The sequence below is a fragment of the Natator depressus genome, chromosome 10 (assembly GCF_965152275.1).
Source record: "Natator depressus isolate rNatDep1 chromosome 10, rNatDep2.hap1, whole genome shotgun sequence".
NCBI lineage: Eukaryota > Metazoa > Chordata > Testudines > Cheloniidae > Natator > Natator depressus.
In genome coordinates, this window is record NC_134243.1 from 61,503,756 (window position 1) to 61,522,453 (window position 18,698).

General features: G+C 42.6%; 1 protein-coding gene across 4 annotated transcripts in view; it reads right to left on the bottom strand.

The window, feature by feature from the left end:
* The window catches only part of MAPK6 (mitogen-activated protein kinase 6), a 54,435-nt gene that overhangs the window by 7,266 nt on the left and 28,471 nt on the right, over positions 1 to 18,698 (bottom strand). The window contains exons 1-3 of one of the 4 annotated variants that reach the window (XM_074966328.1): positions 16,395 to 16,576; positions 5,019 to 6,223; positions 3,258 to 3,402 (exon numbers count right to left, since the gene is read on the bottom strand). In XM_074966328.1, coding sequence (XP_074822429.1) covers positions 3,258 to 3,402; positions 5,019 to 5,573 — 700 coding nt within the window. In that variant the 5' untranslated portion in view covers positions 5,574 to 6,223; positions 16,395 to 16,576. Of the gene's footprint in view, positions 1 to 3,257; positions 3,403 to 5,018; positions 6,224 to 15,564; positions 15,724 to 16,194; positions 16,313 to 16,394; positions 16,577 to 18,698 lie in introns of those variants that run through there. The other 3 variants (XM_074966330.1, XM_074966329.1, XM_074966331.1) reach the window with 3 other exon arrangements.

An 18,698-nucleotide genomic window follows, 5' to 3' on the forward strand; every position in this document is an offset into this window, starting at 1 on the left:
TCAGAAAAGTCAATTAATATATGTCTTGATATTAACATGTTAAATACCTCTCTGGACTTTTCCCCTCCTCCTACCTATCTAAAGACATTAAAAGTTTACCTCTCTCTTATTCAGGAAGCTGATACTAAATTAGCTTCCCGAGCAAGGACTTAGTAGGAGTTTTTCCTAGTTGCTTCTTTACCTGATATCACATGTAAACAGACATGCTGAACTTGGGATTTTCCCTATGAGGGCTGAATCACAACTTAAAAGTCTGGATGATGGATAATGTATGTTTCCAGATATACAGGCTTACAACTCCACCTTCTTGTGATTTACTCAACTTTTTTTAAACTGACACCACACATGAAGAAAGGATGTACAAGTATCCTACTTGGTGGCAAAACAAGACACACTCAAATATGCATTTGTATAGCCTGTGGCCACAGGATGCATTAGAAACCAGAATCCTACACCTGCTGACAAAACTGCATAGAGTTAGAAAGAAAAAGTCTTTACCAAGAAATTAGGGCCAGATTTTCAAGCGAGTTCAGCTACTTCCCCTTCAGACACCTAAATGAAGTGACCAAACTGTCAAAAGTGCTCAGCTGCCAACAATTTTCCATTGAGAACAATTAGCTCTCAAAAATGTGGCCCCATTTGTGGGTACTAAGCACTTTTGGAAGTTCGTCTTGTAGTGGTTTTAGTTTGGACATTTCTGTATTAGAGAGAAAAACTGCATAAGCCCTCACAGCACAAGCAATTTCATAAGATGTACTTTACAATACTGTACAACACACACTCTTCTTTCCAGCTACAGTGACATTTTGCCATTAGAAGTCATTGGCTTTTCTAGGAAACCACCTTTTAGCAGAGCACAGACAGACAACAGCATTAAGCTCTCCTTAATGCACCGAACTCTGTACATCACCAACATAAGTGCATCCTATATTTTGTTATACCTAGCAAATATGAAAGAGCTCTGCAAGTACTTCTGTCAAACTCCTATTAAATATGAGCTTCAAAGCATCCTCACGAAGCAAGTCTCCTTATACAACTATCCACACATATCCTTGTCAACAGCCCAGCCTAACTCACTTTCCCTGTAAGATACATTGCTGTAGCTACCATGCCTTCAACACACAAAATTAAGCTATACTGTAGCATTTAAGAGATAGATTAAAGCTTGGCTGCTTTGTAAGTACTTTTTTTAGCCCACTCTTTTCACATAATAAAATAAATGTCTGGATTAATACTCAATCTTGATATTTAAAATCAAATCAGGCCAAGATAAAGAACAAGTCTCAGTCTATGGGCGTAGCAGAGAATGTAATAGTGAATCTGTCTGTAATGGGAGGGCATGATCTCCAACCCATGTCTAGAGGGCAAAACAGAAGTGAGCAGCTGGAAAACCCCTCTATGAAGGGTAGAGTAGATTGAGCTTGCCAGTCCATAGTGAGATAGTGGAGGAGGAAAGCATGATACAAAAGCCAAAATGCAAGACACTCATCTAGCCAAGAGGAGTGGGGAAGGGGTAGGGTGTTCTGAAGCGAAGTAGAGTCGTTTGACCCATATGCGATGGTCAGTACGTAGAATGTGGATGGAGGCAAGAAGTGGTTTGCGGCCCATAGGGAAGATGTAAATAAGTTAAGGTGGACAGATAAAGTGGAGGCTGTTTATAATCCATAGGTGGTAAGTGTTTTGAGGCCAGGTTAAGGCTGAAATTGAAACTACAAATATAGATGGTTTGTCCTTTCATTTTTCAAGAAAAATTGAACAAACAAGATGTAAAATTAAGCTACCATTATGAAAAAGACATCAAGACAATACATGGCTTTATGCTTTTATTTATGTAATAGTTCTGACATAGGAAAGGGCAAGAGCATAATCCTAGGATCAATGTATATTAAAAATGTAATCTAAATGCTAGTGATGCAACATTGCTACTAAAATATTTTTAGATTACATTTTTAATATAAGGAGATTCTATGTTTGTGCTATATTAGAACGGAATCAATGCACCCACAGCACCAAATTTCAGGACTTTTTGTTACTGACTAGCATTCTTTCCATCAGAGCCATCTAACATTTCTTTCAATCATTCGCAATAAGCTAGAGGCACATTATATTTCTATTTTTAGAGTATTGAACATTTTGATACTAAGAGACACGTCAGTACTCTTCAGTACTAAGAGACACTTCTCAGTGCTCACTGGAAGATTTAATACATCTACTAATTCCAGGATAAACTTCTGGAGAGAGGCAGATCTCTATGTACCTTCAAGTTCCTAGTGATTTTCAAAGATAGGGTACCCAATCAATGGCATTTTAACGGACAAAATGCTCTCATCTTAACTTTTATATTGATGCCTGAAGTTAGGAATTTCCTTACAGCGATTTTTTTTTTAAGTGTATGGAAACAGTGTCGTCACACTCCCAACTCAAAGAACTGAATGGATTTTGCTTGTGCTGTTGTGAGACCTGTATTTCATTCATTGTACATGTGTTAGTTATACCGGCAGAAGTTAGTGTAGTTCTTAGGGAAAGTAAAAGTTTGCATCCCATGTGATTGAAAACATTAATGGAGGTTACAAATTTTGCTGGGACAACCACAAACTCATAAAGGGACATATCCTACCCTAAACAATGTCCTTTCTGCACCAACGGAGCACCAGAAGTGGGCTATAAATAAGGCTACGTTTTAGTCACGGGTATTATTAGTAAAAGTCATGGACAGTAAACAAACATTCACAGCCCATGACCTGTCCATGACTTTTACTACATACCCTTGACTAAAACTTGGGGTGGGGGCAGCTTTGGGGGGCCAGACCAGGGGGCACCACAGGTGCTGCGAGGGGGGGGCCGTGCGCACCCGCCACGTGTGCTGGGGGGGGGGCGGGGGGGGGCGGCCAGTGGCACCGCCGGTGCTCGGGGGAAAGGGAAGCAGAAAGAGGGTTGGCGAGGCTGGGGCAGGCTCCCTTCCCTGCTCCTGAGCTCCACATGCTGCCTCCGCTCCGCTCCAAGCCCCAGTTCTGCAGCTCCCATCGGCTAGGAGCTGCGGGGGTGGTGCCTCCCGGCAGAGGCAGCCCATGGAGCTAGGAGGAGCTGAGGGAGGGGCGTTCCTCTCACCTTTCTGGGGAGCCCCCCCCAGGTAAGCACCTCTCCACACCCCAGCCCTGAGCTCTCCCCAAACTCCTGCTGCTGGGGAGTGGGGGGGGCGAGACTGCCCCAGCAGCAGCCGGTGTGCCTGGGTGAATGACAATCAGTACGCTACCAACCTGCAAAGAGGGTTTTCCCAGTCAGCATTTCAGCAAAGATGCAACCTGCAGCCCACATGTCAATGGCTTTAGTGTAGTTGTTAGGAGAAAGTAAGAGACGGGGTGATCTGTACCATTTAGTAACCAATCCCTCAGAAAGATGGCCCTAAGGAAGAAAAAAGAAAATGCAAGTAAGATTTCCTCAAGACAAAAAATTATTTTAATCCAAGCCTTCAGAGATAAGGACAATATTAGACCATTTGACCACATATATTGTCCTACCTGTTACATTTAGTGTACCACACATACCAATACTGTATATTTTATAAGCACACTAAACAAGTTTAAATACTGTTTGCAATGAGCTCCAAGTTTGATCTTGAAAGCGCTATTTTACAGCAATCTTTAAAACAGTTAAGTACAATGGTGATTGTATTTAATCAAATCACTTGCAACTTGATTTGCATAAATCAGTATGATATTATTTTATTAGTCAAATTAGGTATAGCTCCTAAAAGTTCCTTATTTCCAAATGTCAAGTTAATGGAGATAACAAATCCCTTCTGAGACATGAAACAACAAACAGGAAGATCACACTACTACTACTAAAGCCCAGTGAGTAGTCACATTTGTACACTGGGGATGCACAGATATTTTAAAGGTTTCAGAGTAACAGCCGTGTTAGTCTGTATTCGCAAAAAGAAAAGGAGTACTTGTGGCTCACGAAAGCTTACGCTCAAATAAATTGGTTAGTCTCTAAGGTGCCACAAGTACTCCTTTTCTTTGAGATATTTTAAAGTAGTCTAAAGTTCCTGTAATTATACATCTATGCGTTGCTCTTAAATCCTAAATTGTGCATTTGTTCATCTAAATACTGCTTTTATAAATACTCAGAGTTAAATTCTCTTCCTGGTTACGTGCATGCAATCTCCCCTTGGAAGTAAACAAATTATCTGAGGGCAGAACAAGCCCCCCAAAATATTAAATTTATAAGGATTTTTTTTAAAAAGCAGCACCCTCATCCACTGCATTTGCCAAAATTTTAAACACTGCAACCCTAGATTAATTTACTTGTAACTTGCCATGGGAGATAGTTAACTAAAGTAGCAAGCTCAGAACTTTCAAAAGGCCAGATGAGACACAAAGCCAACAGAGGTGAAAATCTCAATGTTTTGGGGCTGAAGGCAAGACATTCATGGTACGCTAGCAGCCATTAATGCCTACCTATGGAGATAATGACATTTTAACTTAGGCTATGTCTACACTAGCACTTTCATCAAAATTTGTGTCACTCAGAGGTGTGAAAAAACCACCCACCTCAAACGACAAAAAAGTTTTAAGGACAATAGCGCCAGCGTGGACAGCGCTTCATCAGTGGAATCCGCACTCCCGGAGACAAAGCTACCACCCCTTGTTGGAGGTGGCTATATTATGTCTCTGGGAGACAGCTACACAGAGCGGCTACACGGCACAACTTACAATGGTGCAGCTGCACTGACACAGCTGCGCTTTTGAAAGGTACGCAGTGTAGACATAGCCTTACTCTGCCAGTGTTCTTAGCCAAACAGCAAATGCTGCAACTTTGTAAAATACTGTGAGGGAAAGTTAGTTACCAATCCAGGATAGGCCTAAGAAACTTTCCACTTTCACCAACCCTGCCATCAAGCACTTATATTATAATGATGAATACTATTAAAGTATCTAGACAAAGAGAGACCATTCTAAGACGGATAGGCTATCGGGATATCACTTTTTAAAAAGTGAATCCATCTCTTCACAAACCTTATGGGAATAATGAGGATCCATGATCCGTGCAAGACCAAAGTCGCCAATCTTCAGCACCAAGTCTTCAGTATTAATGAAAAGATTAGCTGGTTTGAGATCTCTGTGCAGAACATTTGCAGAGTGAATATACTTGAGCCCACGTAGCAGCTGGTACATGAAAAGCCTGGCATGTTCTTCCAGTAAAGGGCCCTGCTCTAACAGGTTAGCCAGATCCGTCTCCATGTACTCTTGAACAATGTAAACACAGTTCAGTTCCGTAAGGGAGCCCACATCATCCGTTAACTGGCTTCCATTGGGACCAAGAATTTCAAATACTTTCACAATGTTATCATGGTCAAGTCTTCTAATAATTTTAATCTCACGTAGAGCATGTTTAACACTCTGAGGATCTGTGAGGACAATTTTCTTGACAGCCACTCTTTTATCACAGTCATTATCGACAGCAGAAAAAACTAAGCCATTTCCACCACAGCCCAGTGGTTTCAAGTCCATATACCGAGAGCCCAGATCAAAACCATGAATGTTCATGAGACTTTCAAACTTTTCTGCCATTTTGAAATTCTTCAAGTTTCTTTTTCCTCTTAAGCTACCAAGCTTCTGTAAATACGTAGACACTCTTCCACTGGTATCTGAAGGAAAGATCTTACAGAAAGGGAGAAGAAAAACTTGGCTTTGACTGCAATATGGTTTTTTGACACTCTCATTGCATTATTAGCCAACCAGGCCTGTTGTGTCCCCTTAAATTTAGAGCCGACAAACGCTATAACTCAAACTGAGCATAAGATAGAAAGATTGCAGCATTCATAGTTCAAGAAAGGTGCAGAATCTCTGCAGACATTAAAGAAAATACTCACAAGAAACTCAAACGAAATGAAATGACATACTATGCACTCAGCTCTACCATGCAACTGGGTAACATTTAACAAAAATGTGAATAAATATGCACATAATAGACTTCTATTAACATCCTCCTCCTCACAGTGCAGATACATTCAGTGTTGGACTGGTCCTGAGCAGCGTCATTCTATGGTGCTGGTAAGCACTATGTTTTTTCTTCCTTTTCTTCCTCCTTTGTTTACAGTCTAGTTAAACAGGAAACTGGCGGATCTTGATTTACAAAAGACGCCTTCTGTTAATGATCAGGTGGCTCCAGCTCACCACAATCACAATCAAAGCTACCATCCATTTTATTCCGTGACAACCTGGAGGGGAAATTAAAAAAAAAAAAAAAAAAAAGGAGAGAGAAAGAAAATAGGTCAGCATTTCTATACAAAAAAACCCTTTTAGACTGCTTCAGACAAGTTGTAGGTCATTATTTGAGCACATCACCTGTAACCTCAAAAAAGAAAACCACCATAATTATAGAACTAGAAAGAATGCATACTTTTTATGCTCTTTGAGGATGAAGTGACACTAACCACCAACCTGCTGCCTCTGAATAACTTTCCTCTGTTGCCACTAATATATTAGATATGCAGACAAAGAGAGCTATTGGATTTGAATAACGAAGGAAGCATGGTATAAATCTTGACAATTCGCCGAGATTTCTTTCTGTTGTAGAGAGGTCAGTAGCAAGAATTTCATTATAATATTCTGCTGCTCCCCATTCAAAATGGTGAAAAAAAATCACGTTTGCATACAATTTATTTTATATATATATATATATATATATATATATATATATATATATATATATATATATATAGTCTAGCCCAGGGATTCTCAAACTGTGGGTCCCCCATCCTGCGGTCGTGTAGTAATTTTTGTTGTCCAAAGTGGGTCATGGTGCAAGGAAGTTTGAGAACCACTGGTCTAAGCCTAATGTGATTTTTAAAGGAAAGTTTAAGGAAAACCAGTTCAGCCATTCTTGAGTTGAGTGAGAGCCTTCGGCTTTTTATAAATAACTTATTTGAAACTTCAAACTTTGCATTCAATGAGGAATGCTTTACAAAGTTTACACAATACACATCTGGCTACAAAGCAATGATACTCAGACTGAGGCTCCCAAGCCTCAAGTCCCGTCTCCCCCCGCCCCCCCCGCTGAGCCCCAAGCACCCAAACTCCCATCCAACTGAGGCCCACCCCCCCAGCATCCAGACTCCCTGCCGGTCCCTTATACCTGCATCCTGACCCCCACCCCTAGGCCACTCCCTGACAAGCCCCAACCAGCTGCACCCCAGATCCTCATCCCACCAAGCTCCATTTCCCCTAAACCCGGACCGCTACTCCACTGAGCCCCACTTCCCCCCCCCCCATCACTGAGCCCCCCAGACCCTACCTGCCGAGTCCCATCCCTCCACACCCAGACCCCTCCTGCTGAGCTCCAACCACCTTCACCCAGACCCCCCTGCAGACTCCCATTCCCCCTGCATCCAGAAGCCCGCAACGAGCCCCTGTGCACAGATCCCCCTGCACCCAGACCCCTCACCAAGCCATCCACACTCAGACTGCCCCACACAGAACCCTCTCACCCCATAACTGGATCCCTCCACAAAGACCTTGCACACTTGGTTCCTGCTGGGCTGAGCTTGCTTGTCCCACACCTGGATCGGGGGCCAGAGCTGGACTTGCATGTGAGACTCTGTCTCTCTTGCTTACTATCTTGGCACACCTAGGGTGGAGGGGCAGGGCCCCAGAGTGTTTCTGGGACATGCCTAGCCCTTGTGGTGTGTCAGGTCAGGTGCAGCCTCACTGCTGAATCTGTGCCTTGGCGTGGGGCAGGCTGCAGGGTGATCTCCCACCTCAGTGCAGCCAGTGGCCTGTGCTCCCCACTGCCATATTGGAACATCCACATTTATTGAGAAATGAAAGATGTAGAATTTTAAAATATTATGCACAGATTTATTTATTTACTTTGTGCAGAATTCCCTCGGGAGTATCCCTTATTCGTTTGTATCATTTGCCTTTTTGGAATGTGTGATCATTGGATGACACATTCATGTTTCTTGCGATCTCATAATGTATTGGATCTCTTACAGCCGTTGAAATTTCTATTTGACGTGATATTCATATATAGAGATATGGTGAACTGGAACGGGGGAGCCAAGGGCCCATGGCCGTATCACTTTTTCCTGCCTTAAGGGCGAGTGAAGGGGGGAGGGAGTGGAGAGGAGCAAGTGGTGGGCAGCAGGGGTCTTGGGGAGGAAGAGGCCACAGTCCGGGGATGGTAGCCCCCCGACTTCTACAGAGCTTCTGGAGCTCGCATAGCCCCCCAAACGAAACTCTCCCATTACGCCTTTGCCTGGCAAGCATAATGGGCCTGGTGTGGACGGCATCATTGGCAACCCGGTACTGAGCATTAAGGGCACTACAACTGCTGAACTGAATGTGTTAGAAGTAGGGCTGTCAATTAATCGCAGTTAACTCCTGTGATTAACTCAAAAAAATTATTTGCGATTAATCACACTGTTAAACAATAGAATACCAATTGAAATTTATTAAATATTTCTGGATGTTTTTCTACATTTTCATATATACTGATTTCAACTACGACACAAAATACGAAGTGTCCAGTGCTCACTTTATTTTATTACAAATATTTGCACTGTAAAAATGATGATAAATACTATTTTTCAATTCACCTCATACAAGTACTGTAGTGCAATCTCTTTATCATGGAAGTGCAACTTACAAATGTAGATTTTTTTTGGTTACATAACTACACTCAAAAAACCCCAAAACAATGTAAAACTTTACAGCCTACAAGTCCACTCTGTCCTACTTCATGTTCAGCCAATCACTAAGACAAACAAGTTTGTTTACATTTACGGAACATAATGCTGCCCGCTTCTTATTTACAATTTCGCCTGAAAGTGAGAATAGGCATTTGCATAGCACTTTTGTAGCCAGCGTTGCAAGGAATTTACGTGCCAGATATGCTAAACATTCGTATGCCCCATAATGACGACGCTCATTGAAAAAATGTGATAATTAAATTTCTGACTGAACTTCTTGGGGGAGAATTGTATGTCTCCTGCTCTGTTTTACCCACATTCTGCCATATATTTCATGTTATGGCAGTCTCGGGTGATGACCCAGCACATTTTAAGAACACTTTCACTGCAAATTTGACAAAATGCAAAGAAGGTACCAATGTAAGATTTCTAAAGATAGCTACAGCACTCGACCCAAGGTTTAAGAATCTGAAGTGCCTTCCAAAATCTGAGAGGGATGAGGTGTGGTGCAAGCTTTCAGAAGACTTAAAAGAGCAACACTCCAATGCAGAAACTACAGACCCCAACCCACCAAAAAAGAAAATCGACCTTCTGCTGGGGTCATCCGATTCAGATGATGAAAATGAATATGCGTCAGTCCGCACTGCTTTGGATCGTTATCAAGCAGAACACATTATAGGCATGGAAGCATGTCCTCTGGAATGGTGGTTGAAGCATGAAGGGACATATGAACCTTTAGCGCATCTGGCACGTAAATATCTTGTGATGCCAGCAACAACAGTGCCATGCAAACACTTGTTGTCACTTTCAGGTGACATTGTAAACAAGAAGTGGGCAGCATTAGCTCCTTCTAATGTACCCAAACTTGTTTGTCTGAGTGATTGGCTGAACAAAGAGTAGGACTGAGTGGACTTGTAGGCTCTAAATTTTACATTGTTTTGTTTTTGAGTAGAGTTATTTTTTTGTACATAATTCAACAAGTTCAACTTTGCACTACATTATTTGTATTCGGTGAATTGCAAAATACTACTTCTTTTGTTTTGTTTTAGTGCAAATATTTGTAATAAAAAATAATATAAACTGAGCACTATACACTTTGTATTCTGTGTGGTAACTGAAATCAATATATTTGAAAATGTAGAAAACACCCAAAAATATTTAAATAAATGATATTCTATTATCTTTTAAATTGCGCGATTAATTTTTTTAATCGCTTGACAGCCCTAGTTAGAAGGTATTTATATATTGATTCAGTTGAATTTTTTGAGGGTGGTGGGCTACTTTTTGATGACATATTGTATGGTGTCTGAGTGTAGCCTTAAAATTATTTTAGGGAGTTCTGAGGAAGCTTATTTGAGCAACCTTAACCGTAAGCAGATTAAGTGTTTTTTAGGGGCTCATTATAAATTGAATGGAATACCGAGAAATCATTCAAGCAATATGTATAATCAACCCTCTAAATTTGACCTGCCGTATGTAAAATTTCTGAACACTTGTTCTTGTGCCCCAAAGCCCATTTTTAGTTTATAACTGAAGTTATTACCTAAATATATGAGGACCTTTCCTATGGAGATGACACCTTTTACATGTAGGAAATATGTTACATTCTAGTATTAATTGGCCTAAGGTACAGTCAACTACCATCAAGCTGTTCCTAACACCTTGATTGTTAATTCAATTTCAATTTACCTTATAGGAATTATTTTATTACTGGTGTATATCCACAGACAGTCATTTGCAAAGACAACATCATTTTGTCAACAGGCAATTCATCTACACAATCTACGAGAAAAATTGTAGTCAGATTACTCCCTGCAAACCAATTGAACCCACTGAGAGTTACCTTTCCTTCAAATATTTCTAAAATTGTTATGGAAGTATCATTTTTGAAACTTTAATTCATTCAAATCTTTCATTAACTCAAGATCATCTACATATGTACTTCTAAAATTTTATTATTTCTATTCTTTAGGGTCTTCTTTTTTCCCCATAAGTAACACCATTGTCATTTCACGGTTCTGATTTTTTCTATGTGCAGGCAATAGACTCTCTCTCAAACTCTGTTTGATACTGCGTCCAGAGTCCATACTTTAATATGTTTCACTGAAAAGGACTGGAATAGGAAAGAAGACATTTGGTCAGTCCTTTAGCTAGGAAACAGAGGTAGCAAGCAAAATCTGCTTATCTTCCCATCATCATTTCAGGGTTTGCACAGAAGTGACAACACTAATGAAAGTCAAAAAGCACCAAAGACAGCTGTACTAACTTTGTGAAAAGGAAGTTGCAGTCCCCATTCCTTCTCTCCCCAAGTCTCATCCCTAATCCCATTAAAAATGGCTTTTTATTAATTTATTTAATATCAGGTCATGCAATAGCCTTCCTCTGCATGACATATTAAGCCAATTTTCATAAGAACTCTATCAAAATGAAAACAAAATGAGATAAGTTGGGCTAGCTGGAAAGGAAGTATGGAAAAACACTAGAGAGTTAAACACTAATACACAGACTTCCTCTGTGACCACAGGCAAGTCACTAGACTTTCTAGGCCTCAGTTCCCCATCTGTAAAATGGGAACAGAAGTATTTCCCTACATCATAAAGTACTGGGAGGATAACTGATAAAAGATAAAGATTGCGAGGCATTCAGATACAACAGCAATGGGAGCCACGGAAGCACTTCAGATAAGTAGATATACAAGCATTCAACCATTTGAAAAGTGTCTTGCAGTTAGTGTGCCTTAATACAGTTCTTTTGTAGGAACTAACCCTCACTGGACTACCATGTTATAACACCACTGCAGCTGTAGGACAAAGAGGGTTAACTGCCCATGTCACCTTGAATGGTCTCTTACAGCATGTTAACTCCTTATGCTAAACAATCTGTTCAACCTTGTATAGAGCTGTGACACCCTGGGTACCTTATCCCAGATGTGAAGAGGAGATTATGTAAGCTCAAAAGCAGGTCCATTTCCCCAACACCAGCGAGTCCAATAAAAGATATTACCTCACCCATTTTGCCTCTCTAATATCGTGGGACCAATATGGCTACAACAACAGTGTAAAATATGTTATAAGTCAGTTTATTCACCCTAGTCCACAATGTGAAAAACTATACGGTGGCTTCTAATAATGTGGTGGAGATACTCAAGGTCTCTATTCACCACCTAAACATAGCTCACACCAATGAGTAAGAGGAAGATGAGCCACAATTCTGACTATAATAAAGTTTTCAGCAAACAAATATCTAAAAAAATTGCCCTTAATCATTAATTCCCCATTATCTTTTTTCTGTACCTACACATCTTCCACCTAGAAGGTAAATACACTGTGCTCAAATTCTGTAATGTCCTCACTGCTACCACCTCTTGGATTGGCTCAGGGTAAAAACTGGTGGTTGCAAGATATTCTCTTCCAGGAATCCAGCTTTCATCATACTTTTGCCTCCTCTAGTGGCTGGTTAAGCAGCAACACTGCATAACAACTGTTTTCCCAGACAAGTTAATAAGTACAGTGTTTATGATTGCTACTAAGACCACAATAGTTTTATTGGACCATAAGAAGTGAAGGGGAGGAAAAAAGATTAAAGTTGGGTTTAAAGTCATTATTGTATGCTCTTGTCAGAATGAAGAGACAAGAAGTTATCTGGAACTTCTTATTAAGCCTTTCCCATGCCAACCTCAAAGTAACCTCAAATGATGACGCAAGTTTGTTTTTCTCCGAACTGTAACGAATTTACAGTTTCAATTGTGCCTTTTATGTTTTTACACATAAAACTGAAGTTTTTATAAGTTTTCAAACTTGCCAAGAATGACATTTATTAAACATAAAAGACAGTCAACTCTGGATCTTATATACAAGACCTACATTTTGAAGAGCCAGTCCAATTCCCTGTCTTGGGACTCCATATAAAAGGATAAATATAAAAAAGATTGCTTTTCATGTAGCTATCTGTCGCAACTAATTCTTTTTCAAGTTGTGACACAGATACACTGAACAGATATAAATATTAGAGAATGCAGCATGTATAACAGATCTCTTCCTGCTAAATATAGTGTAGTATAGTGCACTCCATTTGTAAGTATCATTGATATAAGAATCAACCGCATATAGTGATCAAAACCACTGGGACAAAATTATTCCTATTCTAATCTATACTCTGCTTGCAAGAATCAACTGCTCATAATAATCAAATCATCCAGGACAGATGTGATTCCTATAAAAGGAGTACATTGTGTAAGAGTCTAAGGACCAGATTCTGCCCCATTACATATATTGAATAGAACTACTTATTAAGTACAGTACTCAGAGTAGCAGCCGTGTCAGTCTGTATTCGCAAAAAGAAAAGGAGTACTTGTGGCACCTTAGAGACTAACAAATTTATCTGAGCATAAGCTTTCGTGAGCTACAGCTCACTTCATCGGATGCATCGGATGTACAGTACTGTAGTTTTCAGTTAGACTATTTGCGATACCAGGTACTATTCAAGGTGATCACACTAAGCAGGACTCTTACAACTCCAGACCCTCCCCCTGCCCCCCCCCGAATAAATTTCAAATAAATGAACGAAGGGATTACCATCTTTGTACAGCCATGTTTTAAAGGAAGGTCAGTTCTGGCCAAACAAAACTGCTCTTTTCATAAGTCACTGCCAGACATCTTCCTTGAAATCGTCAGCCCAGCAAAACATTAACACAAGCAACATCACAAAGCTTAATTCAGTTTGCAAAAGAGACCTTTCAAATATCTCCTCAATTTCTCCCCAACTGCACACTGCATCAATCTTTACATTTAAATATAATAAATGCTACAGACAATAAGACACTACTGGAAAGTATTACACTAGATATTTGGGGTTTTTTCCCCAGGGCTCCCAGTTACTGAAAAAAACCAGCTAATTTTAATTATGTAATCATTTAGTTACTCATAGGGAAAATACAAGACTAAGTAAGAGACACTAAAGAAAACTATTACACAACCTGATATGCCCTGTCCCTTAAACTATAAAAGATGCGGTGCACATCTATATTTTTTTTAGATCAGCCACGTTGCAGTCAGTAGGCAGAGTGAGTCATAATGGAATTGCTGTTTTTCTAAACCCTCCTACTTACTCCCTACAGTTTAGGGAACTATATGCTGAGAGTCAGCAGATGTTACTATTAGTTTATTCTCAAAACTAATGGACAGATGAAAAAGAAAAATGCTTTATTTTATTTTATTTATTTATTTATTTTTTTTACACAAACACACACCAATATTTAGAGGCTCCATTATTGTAATTTCATGCAATAGTCAATATTTCACACACAGAAGCTTCATTTGGTAAACTCTGATAATAGCAACTTTGCAAGGTGGCTGTAAATTCATTGCTTCACCAGGATATGATTTTCGACCAGAGTCTCAAGAATAAATATAAAAAGACTGATCACAAGAGCATATATTCAGTCAGGCTTCTGGCTGCTAATCTAAATTCCAACTGTAGTTTCCACTATCCTTTTTCAAAAAGTATCAGATTGTATTACTGCTCCCACCTAAAGTCTATTTATATTTCCAATTATCAACCACCACTTTCTGGAATTTATAGCTAGATTAAAAAACTTGTTTCATGCAATAAAAATACAATACATTATTTGCTCGTGGTAGCACCTAGCATAATGTTTGCACTGGCTCGATCACAACCATTGTTCACAACAGCTAATTTAACCACAACAAAGTTGATCAAAAATAATACTGTATTAATTAACGTAACAAAAAATATTTTCACCATTCACAGTTGCTTTAAACATTACTGTATTTTGCCAGTTTGATCAACTGTGCCCATTTTATTAATAAATTCACAATCATGCAAAATGTGTTCTTTTGTTCTGTAATTTAACTACTTATAAACAAATCAAAAAACTTCTTTCCCCTCACAGGAAGAAAAGGAGTACTTCATCGGATGAAGTGAGCTGTACCTCACGAAAGCTAATGCTCAAATAAATTTGTTAGTCTCTAAGGTGCCACAAGTACTCCTTTTCTTTTTGCGGATACAGACTAACATAGCTGCTGCTCTGAAATCCTTCCCCTCACAGGGTCATCTAAGGTCCCCTGGGAAGATCCATGAACACTTATCTCAAGACTGTACCTGCCATCATCCCAATAACTGGAGAGGACTCCTTTTAAATGAGTGATGGTCAGAGGTACCAGAAGGATTTCCTCAGCTAACAAAAGGTACAAGGCACTGTTAACTTTGGAAGCAGAAGACCGTAGGCAAATCCGAGTCTCACTGCTGAAACAAATTGACTTACATTGACTTCTCCGGAGCCAGGATTTCACCCTTAGAATGTAATGTCCCAAATGGTAGTACAAAGCACTATGACACTAGTCTGGCCCCTCAAAGTTACCAACTGCAGGCCAAAGCCTCTGTAGTCTATTTTAATTTTAAAAGAAAAGATAAGCTACCAAGAAACTATACATTTTAGTTCACATTTGTTTATTTTTTTATTTGCTCAACTGCTCCTTTCAAAGAACATTAACAAGGAAAACTATCATTTCCCTAATGGATTGCATTTTTGTACCTGTTGAACAACCCACCCACCCCGTTTCCATGAGTGAAAGATAAGATTGTGTTAAAAAGAAGACACTATACATAGACGCACAGCATTGCAATCTGGTGGGTCCCCAAAAGGGAGACAATTCCAGCTACCAGTAGCAATATTTCTGCCCCATTCTATTGGCTCTCTGCCGAGACTGAAACATGTTAAGATAGGTGACAAGAGTAATGTTCAAAAGACAATTGAGCACTGACCTTATACCTGCCACCTATTACACTTGACTTGATATTTGACAAGCAATCCTGCCAGCGAGCCACCACAGCACAAAAGAGGTGCCTACCTTCAAATGTCCTTCGATTCATTTGCAGGCAGAGACAAAGCCCTACCATTACACAGCTTCTTCCATCTCAAGGGCCCCCAAAGCGCACCACGAACTCAGTAGCAACACACGGCTCCTTCTCTAAGGCAGCCAGCTCCGGGCTGGAGCCCGGCCGCTGTCTAACAGCGCACGCTGGGCTCCGGCCAGGCGGCGGGGGCGGAGCGCCCTGGGGGCTCGGCGCAGCGGGGACAGCCCCGGTTACAGCTCGCCAATCCTTCCCGTAACGGAGCAGTTGTGTCACCCGCTGCCCACATGGAGGGAAGAGCGAGGCGCAGCCTGGAGGAAGAGCCCAGGGCGGGCTGCGGGTGCCCTGTGGCCGGGGTCGCCCCCAGCCCGCGGGCGGCAGCCGAGCCAGGCTTCCCCCTTGACCAGACCCTTCCCCCAGCGCTCAGCCGCAGAGGAAAAGCCCCCTCCCGGGAGTGGCAGCCCGGGTCCGGCCAGCCACGCTGCCTCAGCCCGGTGGGGACTGGGCCACGTCTCCCCGCCCCATGGGCGCCGCATAACCCCGCGCGGGGCGCGCCCGCCAGGAGTGAGGGGAGCTGGGGGCCGCGTCCCCTCCGCACGCGGGGCAGCCCGGGCGGCCTGACCTACCCCAGGGCCGGCTGCAGCCCTGCCCGGGAGGGGCATGTGCCCGCCGCACTGCGGAGGCTCCCGGCCCAGGCCCGCGGGCCCGGCAGCGGGGGAGATCCCGGGCAGCAGGAGGGAACAAAGCGCCTTTGTGCGGCCAGGCCCCGCGCGGCGCGCACTGCGGCCTGGCCCCGCCCGCTCGCCCGCCGGCCGGCCACACTCACGGGGCTGCCCAGGCTCATTGAGGGGCTGCGCTGCACAGGCTCCTGGACCGCCCGGCCCTGACGGCGGGCTCCGCTCCGGCTCCGGTCCCCGGCTGCCTCGCTGCCGCTCCAGCCGCCGCCATGTAACCCGGCTCCAAGGGTAGAGAGGGGCAGGCGCCGGCTGGCTCCGCCTTCGTGGAGCGAGGGGCGGGGCCCAGGCGGCAGCTCCGCCTCGCGGGGAGGGGGCGGGGCCGGCGCGAATTCGGAGCGGGGGGACGTTGCGGGAGCGAGGGAGGGGGCAAGGCCTAGTGAGGGGCTGCAGGAGGAAAGGGAGCGGGCATAGACACGGGGGGTGTCCCGTGGGGTAGGAACGGATGGGGGTGGGGGGGTCTTACCCTGGATTATCATGAAATGGCTGGGGCACAAATGATTGGGAAGTGGGGCATGGATTAGGGTAGCAACAAGGGGGCAGAAGCAGGTTGTGGGGATTATGAGGGACTGGGTGCAGATAAGTGAGGCCACAGGCCCGTAGCTATACAGATAATAATAATAGCGAGGCAGTCTTGCTGGAGCCCACTGGGGAGCCAGGAGAGGGGCTGGACTCGCCCCCCTACAGTAGTGAAGCAGAAGGATAGTGCTAGAATAAACAGCAAATCACTTGACCCAGCTGAGATAAATTTCTACTGAACTTTTGACTTTAAGAATAAAGTAAATCAACTGATAAAAACACACAGTCTTTTCGGGAAAATTAGTTGTTGGAGGTGCTGTACATAGCCACAATCTCCCCTTCCCGCCCCCAATAGGCTCCTTCCTATAATAACCCTTAGCAGCACCTTGCTGGACCAATTTACTTTTCTCCAACTGCCTATCAATGGCTGTATTTGAACCTCCTCCCCCAACTCTAGGTACTGGACCAGTTTGGCTGACTACTCCCAAATCATTATATATACACACACCTTCACCCTCTCCCCCTCCAGCCCTCACACTTCTTCATGTTTATTACTTGAAAAGAATAAGTGTCTCCTTATCACACATTGTGGTGAAGACCAATACAAGGAGATAGGTATCAGCACCATCCTTTGGCCTTGTTTACAGTAGTAAAACATTTGCCCTCCTACCGTAGAGGCAGTTATAACAGCCAAAGCCCTTTGGCCAGTATCAGGCTTCTTTATAGCAATATTACTGTATCCACCCTGCACAAGGGGTTGTATCTATACTACAGGGGTGGCCAAACTTACCAGTCCTCCGAGCCACATATGATAGTCTTCAGAAGTTCGAGAGCCTGGGCACACTTGCCAGGGTCTGGGGCTCGGGGCTTCAGCCCCGCAGGAGGTGCCTGAGGGTACTTGGGGCTTCAGTCCCACTCCTGCTGAAGCCACAAGCCCTGGCAGGTGCACCCCAAAGGGCTGAAGCCCTGAGACACCTCCCTCCCCACCAACTACCCCACCACTCTACTGCAAGGCACAGGTCCCCAGTTCCTCAGTCTGGTAAGTGGAGAATGGGGGAGTACAGGAGGGACTTTTTAACATAAAAAAGCCACATGTGGCTCATGAGCCAAAGTTATATAGCAGGGCTGGCCAAACTCTTATCAGTTTGAAAAAAAAAAACATAGCCCTACCCAGCCTAGTTATATAAAAACTATGCTATTGTATGTACCAGGGCTTAAAAGTTATCCCTCCTAGTTTCCTTCTTGCATAGTACTGGTCATAGTTTATGCTCCTTTGCAGGGCTCACATTGAATTGGTAGGCAGTGGTCCAGAATACTAGCACCTCCGTGAAGGTGCTCTCTTGCTTGCGAGAAACTGTTTTCCTTTTTTTAACTGAATTTAGACCAGTTTTAGATTAGAAACTTTTTTTGGTATAGTAATGGCAATTGGTGGAGGGCTTGCAGAATTTCAGTATTGGTAAACCCTTTTATTGTAGAGGAAGCTCTACCTGCATAAAATTGCTTTTGTGGGTACACTCTATTTTGCTTGGGGCAGTGGTTAGCCAATGGGCATGTTATAGATATTGCACACCATATTAATATGTATTATACATTATATATAAATGTTATAAAACTTTAGGCTATTTGAATCATACTTACTTGGAGCCGGGTTACATACTTGAATCATACTTACTCTTGCTACATGTCCCATAACACTCTGCAACACTGAAGTCAGCTTTGGCACTTGAAAATTCAAAATTTGTCAAAATCAAAATACTTTTGTTCTGTGTCCTAGTATAAAGAAAAGGAGTACTTGTGGCACCTTAGAGACTAACCAATTTATTTGAGCATAAGCTTTCGTGAGCTACAGCTCACTTCATCGGATGCATACTGTGGAA